Source organism: Perca fluviatilis, chromosome 23, assembly GCF_010015445.1.
Source record: "Perca fluviatilis chromosome 23, GENO_Pfluv_1.0, whole genome shotgun sequence".
Taxonomy (NCBI): Eukaryota; Metazoa; Chordata; class Actinopteri; order Perciformes; family Percidae; genus Perca; species Perca fluviatilis.
The window spans coordinates 3,041,620-3,051,619 of NC_053134.1; the positions used below are offsets into that span (position 1 = coordinate 3,041,620).

At 41.6% G+C, this 10,000-nt stretch overlaps 1 protein-coding gene across 1 annotated transcript in view; it reads right to left on the reverse strand.

Moving 5' to 3' along the window:
• Positions 1-10,000, reverse strand: part of LOC120553515 (receptor-type tyrosine-protein phosphatase R-like) — a 67,496-nt gene that overhangs the window by 14,871 nt on the left and 42,625 nt on the right. Inside the window, exons 9-11 of the mRNA XM_039792029.1 lie at positions 7,847-7,981; positions 3,062-3,251; positions 110-194 (exon numbers count right to left, since the gene is read on the reverse strand). Coding sequence (XP_039647963.1) covers positions 110-194; positions 3,062-3,251; positions 7,847-7,981 — 410 coding nt within the window. The remainder of the gene's footprint in view (positions 1-109; positions 195-3,061; positions 3,252-7,846; positions 7,982-10,000) is intronic.

Below are 10,000 nucleotides of genomic sequence, written 5' to 3' on the forward strand. Positions count from 1 at the left end.
ACACACACATACACGTATATACACACACATACACATATACACACACACAAATACACACATAAATACACACACACACACAAATACACACACATACACACAGTGTACTCACTGGGCAGTATGGTCTTGTATCTGTTCTTGGTGCTGTTGTTTGGAACATCGAGCTCTTTGGGGTCAATGAAATTCATGGGGATTTCCTGAGATGGAAGAAATGAATGTTAAAAAATGTGGAAAAGAAATAACAGACACCTGCACGGACACACACTCCACAACCGCACACTCCACAAACACACACTCCACAACCGCACACTCCACAAACACACACTCCACAACCACACACTCCACAAACACACACTCCACAACCGCGCGTTGTCATTTTTATATCGTAAAGAGACAATCTGACCAGTTGGGTACCAAAGACTATAACTGAAATGTCTCAATGCAGAAGGGCTGGACACTTTCTATACTGATACAGAATCCAGACCCTCCATTATTCTACACCTGAGTTTGTAGGAATTTAAACAGCTCTTCTGTTTTTTTAGCATTTAATAAAAAAATAAGGCAAACTGAAACGCAAGACAAAGAACTTTCCAAAATAAAACACAGTCGGTAAATAACGTTCAAGCGTAACAAACTGAGAAAGCTTTTTCAAGTCAAGACAATTTCATTTATACAGCCCAGTATCACAAATATTAAATTTGCTGAGGCTCTCTATGCAAAATGAACCTAGGGGTTAATAACACATGTGTACCGAGTCGACCGTTCTCTGGGATAGGTTTTCGTGCTAATCGAATGTGACCAGGTTTAGCGCAAACCGCTAATTAGCTTATAACGCTAAAAAAACATCTTCCCTGCAGCACTCTATTGGGGGATTGGGCGTTTTTGGAGTTTGGTGAAGGTGTCTTTGTTTAGGATGATGAAAAAAAAAAAAAAAAAAAAATCACATAAAATCCCAGGTTCCTGCTAGCCTGGACGCCAGCCGTACTTAGCCCCGCCCACAACATTTGAGGTCTGGACTTGAGTCCTTGTGGAGCAACTATGCTCGAACCAGAGCTGTTCAGACCAATCTATTCGTTGCTCTGATTGGTTGTAGGTCTATCTGTTGCTCTGATTGGTTGTAGGTCTATCTGTTGCTCTGATTAGTTGTAGGTCTATCTGTTGCTCTGATTGGTTGTAGGTCTATACGTTGCTCTGATTGGTTGTAGGTCTATCTGTTGCTCTGATTGGTTGTAGGTCTATCTGTTGCTCTGATTGGTTGTAGGTCTATTCGTTGCTCTGATTGGTTGTAGGTCTATTCGTTGCTCTGATTGGTTGTAGGTCTATACGTTGCTCTGATTGGTTGTAGGTCTATCCGTTGCTCTGATTGGTTGTAGGTCTATACGTTGCTCTGATTGGTTGTAGGTCTATCCGTTGCTCTGATTGGTTGTAGGTCTATACGTTGCTCTGATTGGTTGTAGGTCTATTCGTTGCTCTGATTGGTTGTAGGTCTATCCGTTGCTCTGATTGGTTGTAGGTCTATCAGTTGCTCTGATTGGTTGTAGGTCTATACGTTGCTCTGATTGGTTGTAGGTCTATTCGTTGCTCTGATTGGTTGTAGGTCTATTCGTTGCTCTGATTGGTTGTAGGTCTATTCGTTGCTCTGATTGGTTGTAGGTCTATACGTTGCTCTGATTGGTTGTAGGTCTATCCGTTGCTCTGATTGGTTGTAGGTCTATACGTTGCTCTGATTGGTTGTAGGTCTATCCGTTGCTCTGATTGGTTGTAGGTCTATACGTTGCTCTGATTGGTTGTAGGTCTATTCGTTGCTCTGATTGGTTGTAGGTCTATCCGTTGCTCTGATTGGTTGTAGGTCTATCTGTTGCTCTGATTAGTTGTAGGTCTATCTGTTGCTCTGATTGGTTGTAGGTCTATCCGTTGCTCTGATTGGTTGTAGGTCTATACGTTGCTCTGATTGGTTGTAGGTCTATTCGTTGCTCTGATTGGTTGTAGGTCTATTCGTTGCTCTGATTGGTTGTAGGTCTATTCGTTGCTCTGATTGGTTGTAGGTCTATACGTTGCTCTGATTGGTTGTTGGTCTATCCGTTGCTCTGATTGGTTGTAGGTCTATACGTTGCTCTTGATTGGTTGTAGGTCTATTCGTTGCTCTGATTGGTTGTAGGTCTATCCGTTGCTCTGATTGCTTGTAATCTTGCTCTGATTGGTTGTAGGTCTATCCGTTGCTCTGATTGGTTGTAGGTCTATCTGTTGCTCTGATTAGTTGTAGGTCTATCTGTTGCTCTGATTGGTTGTAGGTCTATCTGTTGCTCTGATTAGTTGTAGGTCTATCTGTTGCTCTGATTGGTTGTAGGTCTATACGTTGCTCTGATTGGTTGTAGGTCTATTCGTTGCTCTGATTGGTTGTAGGTCTATTCGTTGCTCTGATTGGTTGTAGGTCTATTCGTTGCTCTGATTGGTTGTAGGTCTATACGTTGCTCTGATTGGTTGTAGGTCTATCTGCTGCTCTGATTGGTTGTAGGTCTATCTGTTGCTCTGATTGCTTGTAGGTCTATCCGTTGCTCTGATTGGTTGTAGGTCTATCCGTTGCTCTGATTGGTTGTAGGTCTATACGTTGCTCTGACTGGTTGTAGGTCTATACGTTGCTCTGATTGGTTGTAGGTCTATTCGTTGCTCTGATTGGTTGTAGGTCTATTCGTTGCTCTGATTGGTTATAGGTCTATCTGCTGCTCTGATTGGTTGTAGGTCTATCCGTTGCTCTGATTGGTTGTAGGTCTATCCGTTGCTCTGATTGGTTGTAGGTCTATTCGTTGCTCTGATTGGTTGTAGATCACAGCCCAATGGAGCAGCATCAGACTCAGATTCACTCAGACTAGGTTCCAACAGGTATTTTTCCAAGTAATTTGGAAATCAGGATACGAGTCAACTCACCAATCGGAAGGATTTGAACTTGCAACCTTGTGTTTTATCATTCAAGCCCCCGCTGCCTTTCACATTTAAATTTAATAATAATAAAAAAAAAATTAAAAAAGTGCAAACGTGAAATTAACAAAGAGTTGGAACGACTTACGGCGAACTCGGCGTGCAGCTTGTGCGTGTTGACGACGATGTCGCGGAGCTGCGGCCGCGTCAGAGGCCGGCCGGCCGCCAACAGGTATTCCCTGGCCGCCGCCTCTCTGGGGGTTACCACGGCAACGCTGAGGGGCTCCACAGAGCCGAGAGCCGACATGTCCAACACCAGAGAGACGTTAGAGCCACGTCTGATGGAGGGGGAAAGAATCAAAACCATCAGAATTACTGAATCTAGATTATGAAATACATAATTTGGTGTTATGTAATGTAGGTGTGTAGGCTATGTATGAATGAGTTTATGTACATAAATGTCCATTGTGATGTCAACTTTGTCAGTTATATGTGGGAATATTGTGTTATATGTTAAATTAGTCGTTTTTCAGACATTCTACATGTGATAGGGATGGGGGTAGGGATATTATTGAGAGCTTATTTGTGTGTAGAGTGTGCATGCGTGTTTTTTATTATGTTTTTTTTTTTATTTGTTTGTATCTACTCTGTTGTTCTGCTGTTCTGTTGCTCTATACATGATCCGGAGGACCCCCATGAAAACGAGATGTTGCATCTCATGGGGCTGATCCTCTAATAAATGTTCATAAATAAATAAATAAATAAATACTAAAGTTGAAAATCTGAAACTAGGATCGTTGGATTTATAATTAAATCAAAATTATTGGATTTTCTAATTTCAAATCAAAATGATGATTTCGGGGAATTTCTTTTTTTTTTATTAAATTAATTAAATGCTTGCATTTTTGTAGAGGATTTATTTTTAAATCAAATCTAATTAAAAATAAATGATGAGTGAAGGGAATTTCTTTTTTTAATTAAATTAATTCAATGATTGCATTTTATAGTGGATTTTATTTCATTTAAATCTAATTCAAATACATTAAATTAAGATTGAAATTAATATTACATTTTATTAAATTAACGAAATGGTTGCATTGTGTAGTGGATTTTAAAAATAAATTATACATATTTTTTATTCAATAAAATTGTATTAAATCAATTAAATAGCATGTGTTTGTATAACCCTAACCCTTATATAACGGAGAAGTTGATCTAACTGAACTTTAAGGTAAATTTGTAACAGTACAAGAAAAGGCAAGGTGTGCTGCGTCGTGTGTGTGTGTGTGTGTGTGTGTGTGTGTGTGTGTGTGTGTGTGTGTGTGTGTGTGTGTGTGTGTGACTCTTCGTCTGGCTACGTGTCGGCCGGCTTCCTCTCCAGGATGCCGGTACTTCCTATTCGTCTGATTGCTGATTGGCTGCCATCCAGAGTGGACACACACACACACACACACACACACACACACACACACACACACACACACACACACACACACACACACACACACACACAAAACACACAGACACCAAGAAAAACATCCCGTTCTCACCCTGAGCCTTCCTTGTCTTACCTTTAAGCGTCACAGCGTGTTCTCCACACTCTGTCCCTCTCGCTCTGAACGCTGATGTAACCAGAACAAAATGGCCTCCGAGGTTCAAAAGCCAGTCGAAAGGAAGAGTTACGGGGCAGCAGATAAAGGCTGAAGTGCTCGAACACCGAGCGGAGGCTAAGATAAAGATGTTTTCTTTGCCGTTATGAAACCACTTAAGTGGGAAAGTTAGGAAAAGAGCGGATAAAGAAACGCTCTGGCTCGTTTCAGAGGTTATGTAACCACTGTTGGTACAATGGAACATGTACACTCATTATTCACCTTTACTGCGACTAGAAAATGACATTTTTTTGCTGCCTTGTCATCTTTACTAGTTATCAGTTAGCTATATACTGACGGAAATAATTTGATTCACTTTGCTGCTCAAAGGCTACAGTCGGCAGCTACCGACCACTTTAAAAGGAACACGCTGACTTATGGGGAATTTAGCTTATTCACCGTAACCCCCAGAGTTAGATAAGTCCATACATACCCTTCTCATCTCAGTGTGTGCTGTAACGCTGTCTGATGGCTCCAGCTCCATCAGGCCATCACAGAACAGGCAGGTAACTGGTTCCAGTAATCCTACTGCTCCCAATAAGTGACAAAATAACGCCAACATGTTCCTATTTCCATGTTGTGATTTCCTAGGGAGGTGTTCCAGGCACGTCCAGCTGGGAGGAGGCCTCGGGGAAGACCCAGGACTAGGTGGAGGGATTATATCTCCAACCTGGCCTGGGAACGCCTCGGGATCCCCCAGTCGGAGCTGGTTAATGTTGCTCGGGAAAGGGAAGTTTGGGGTCCCCTGCTGGAGCTGCTCCCCCCGCGACCCGACACCGGATAAGCGGACGAAGATGGATGGATGGATTTGTAGAGTCACAGCGTGTACAAAAAACAACCTAACATGAGACACAGCCATCTTCTAACCAGTAAACAAACCGGGAACTGTATTCTCAGGCGGAAGAATATAGTACTTGGGCGGAGTGATTTGCTTTGCAGCAAGCCTGTCTGAGAATTTAGTTCCCGGTTTGTTTACTGGTTAGAAGATGGCTGTGTCTCATGTTACGTTGTTTTTTTGTACACGCTGTGACTCTACAAATCACAACATGGAAATAGGAACATGTTGGAGTTATTTTGTCACTTATTGGGAGCAGTAGGCTAGATGGAACCAGTTACCTGCAGGTTCTGAGCTAGGCTAAGCTACTGACAGAGTTACAACACGCACGGAGATGAGAAGGGTATGTATGGACTAAACTCCCAATAAGTTGGCGTGTTCCTTTAAAGGTGGAATGTTTTCTTGCATGTTACTCAGTGCATGAGTTGGATTGTGAATCAATTAACACACCTTAAGGGCAGGTGTGTTTAGGGCGTGTCCAAATCCACTTTTGCTAGTTTGACGGCAGTAAAAAGGGTCTGTGTGTGCAGGGCGCCTGGTCCTAAAGGGTTGTCCTTAGTGTCTTCATTAATCAGAGGTGTGTTTTGGGCGTAACATGCAATCAACCAATCAGAGATCATCTCCCATTCCCTTTAAAAGCCAGGCGCGTTTGGACCTTGGAGCATTGCTGTTATGATGGAGGATTTGCACCCTAATATTTTTATTTGTAATCTAATTCTAATGGTTTAGGTGTAATCTGAAGAACATTAGAGTTCATGTGGTCACCTGGAGCAGCTGTAATGTAAATGTTCCTGTTTCTAGAGGAGACCGGCTTCACTCTCACAATGTAAGTCCTTGAGCGCTGATGTTTTTGAACTAAGATCAGCAGTGTTGCCACAGTTACTTTGAAAAAGTAACTTAGTTACTTTACAGATGACTTGATTTTAAAAGTAACAAAGTTAGATTACAAGTTACTTTATTAGTTACATTCAGCAACTGGCGACAACACCCCCACAGCCTCAACATAAACATGACAACCGGTTTACTGTGAGGCAGCTCGGCATCGCCAGTAGTAGGATCTGGTTTATTATGGCACGAAAGAGAGCCAATCAACCGTGTTTAAGGGCAGCATTTCCTCTACAACATACAGTACAGGCCAAAAGTTTGGACACACCTTCTCATTCAATGCGTTTCCTTTTTATTTTCATGACTGTTTACATTGTAGATTCTCACTGAAGGCATCAAAACTATGAATGAACACATATGGAATTATGTACTTAACAAAAAAGTGTGAAATAACTGAAAACATGTCTTATATTTTAGATTCTTCAAAGTAGCCACCCTTTGCTTTTTTTATTAATAAGGGAAAAACTTCCACTAATGAACCCTGACAAAGCACACCTGTGAAGGTAAAACCATTTCAGGTGACTACCTCATGAAGCTCATTGAGAGAACACCAAGGGTTTGCAGAGTTATCAAAAAAAGCAAAGGGTGGCTACTTTGAAGAATCTAAAATATAAGACATGTTTTCAGTTATTCCCCTGTTGTTAAGTACATAATTCCATATGTGTTCATTCATAGTTTTGATGCCTTCAGTGAAAATCTACAATGTAAATAGTCATGAAAATAAAGAAACACATTGAATGAGAAGGTGTGTCCAAACTTTTGGCCTGTACTGTAGGCCTACTGCCCCACCAACTTCTTCAACTCTCCCCCACTTACTGGTTTTGCACCGAAGTCCAGCTTTTGTTGTTTGGGTGGTGGGGGGGCCTCCTTCTCTCTGCTTCCCACCACCTGCTGGGACTTGCTCTGTAAGTGTGACTGCAGCGCTGCGACTCCAAATGTTTCTTCAAATTTGACGTAGTGTTTTTGTAGCTAGATAGCACTTTGTCGCCACCAGCACAGAGTGCTAGCCTACAACCAACCTTAATACTGCCGTCTTTAGCCGACACAAACTCTAAATAGTGACTGGATTTCCCAGCTAGAAAGCGCGCATCTCTCTCCTCCCTCCATTGTTGTTTATGTTTGTGTCGCTGCCTGGTACACGTTTACTGTCCTCATGCTGAAAACGCGTTACTAAGTAACACGTTACTGGCATCACTGAAGAGGAGGACACACACACACACACACACACACACACACACACACACACACACACACACACACACACACACACACAGCCTGTCTATAAAAAGGCTCTGAAAACTCACCTCATTGAGCCTCTCTGTGATCTGTTATTCTGCTCTATGAAGGGACTTTGAGTACCTAAAGCGCTATATAAATTGTATTCATTATTATGATTATTATTATTATTTTGTGGCAGTTTGGAAATCTATTGTTCCTAACTCAACCGTGTAAAGCTTTATGAACTCTGTCTGTAAGTTCTGTGTGAATAAAGTTTTCATTATTATTGTTCTAATAAAGTTATTTTGTGTGATATGCAGAGGGGGCGGGGTCTTCTTCTTCTTACCTTTCCTGCAATCCTGCGGCAGGTTTCATCCTGAAGGGGGAGGGGCAGGGCTTTAGCTCGTTATTGGCTGTCACCGGGGCAACGCTGGCCAAGAGGGCGTGGTCGTTGCTGCTGACGACGGGGGCAGGGGCGGAGCTAGGAAGAGAGAAGTCAGACGGGAGTGTCAGTACTCGATCCGTTCCACCTGCACAATCCGTTCTGCGCATGTGCAAGATGACACGTATGCCATGACGTAGGCGCAGATGATAACGCTGCGTTCACGCCACCTCGAAATAACAGGCACCGCCCCACTGGTTACGTTGTTTCTGCAGCTAGATTCAGTCTAAAATAACAATAAGTCAAACTTAATGGGAAAAGCAGGCAACAGCTACATTAAGACTTTACAGTAATAACAATAAAGACAAATATTGAGTGATTGTATTTTAAATGAGTACAAGTAAAGTAGAGCTGACGTAACAGCTGTTATATATGTTAACGTTTATTTTCAAGTTTTATTTTGAGGGTCTTTTAAAGTTTACATGCTGTCACAGCTAGCGGTTAGCCGAATTAGCTGTTAGCTAAGCTAACGTTAGCTTAACTGTGGGGGCTAACGGCAGACCGCTGCAATCAGTTAGCGGTTAGCCAAATTAACCGTTAGCTAAACTAACGTTAGCTTCCCGGTGGAGGCTAACGGCAGACCGCTATAATCACCTAACGGTCCGCCGAATTAACCGTTAGCTACCGCTATAATCACCTAGCGGTCCGCCGAATTAGCTATTAGCTAACTAACGTTAGCTGGAGGCTAGCGTGTGAACATCTTGCGCATGTGCAGAACGGATTGTGCAGGTGGAACGGATCGGGTACTGACAGGGAGATTTACTTTAATGTATTCAAACTGAGGAACTTTATACGTTGCGTACAGAGGTGTACAACATATTTTACTTAGGTAAATGTACTATTACTTTGATGAACTTTTACTTAAGTACAAGTAAAATGTAGCTTAAAATGTACTCAGAGCAAAAGTTACTTTAACACAAGAGGCAGAGTTCATACGCATTTTAACCAATACTTTTTCATGACTTTTCCATGACTTTTCCATGACTTTTTGGGACATTTTCCATGACTATGTGTTCCTGAAAATGTCAGTCGACATTATCCAATAAGAACACTAATCAGTGTTAAAGTTTCCCCTCAGAGGTTTAACTACAACATGAATGATAATGTCTGTGGTTCATAGATGGATTCTTAATATCGCTCCCCGAATACAACGCTGAGGTTAAGACGATCTAATATAGACATGTTATTATACTGTGTTAAAAAAAAAATTCCCTGACTTTTCCAAAACTTTCTGGGTCTTTTTATGTTTCCAAAACCTTTCCAGGCCTGTTATGGAATTTGCATTTTTCAAATTCCATAACTTTTCCAGGTTTTTTCAAAACGTATGAACCCTTAAGAGGGGCGAGTTAAAGTTTTTAGTATTTATGCTTTTTTGATTTGAAAAGGGCACAAAGCCGCTTTCGTGGCGTGAGCGTGTCAGCTGCGTGGCGCGTCCGTTTGTATTTGGTCTCCCATGGTAACAGGTTAGAGCGTGCACGCCGCCTGCGTGACACGCACGTCTCAGGCGCGTCTCGAGCCGCGCCGAAAACGCGTGCATGCTAGAAATAGAACCGACGCCTATTTTTCACGCCACACGCAAAGATGTTTATGTCATTTTCACACAAATACATTTAATAAATGACATTTTGATGTTTGAAAGTCTCTGGGTTTTGACATAAATGCAGATATACAGTACAGGCCAAAAGTTTGGACACACCTTCTCATTCAATGCGTTTCCTTTTTATTTTCATGACTATTTACATTGTAGATTCTCACTGAAGGCATCAAAACTATGAATGAACACATATGGAATTATGTACTTAACAAAAAAGTGTGAAATAACTGAAAACATGTCTTATATTTTAGATTCTTCAAAGTAGCCACCCTTTGCTTTTTTATTAATAAGGGAAATAATTCCACTAATGAACCCTGACAAAGCACACTTGTGAAGGTAAAACCATTTCAGGTGACTACCTCATGAAGCTCATTGAGAGAACACCAAGGGTTTGCAGAGTTATCAAAAAAAGCAAAGGGTGACTACTTTGAAGAATCTAAAATATAAGACATGTTTTCAGTTAT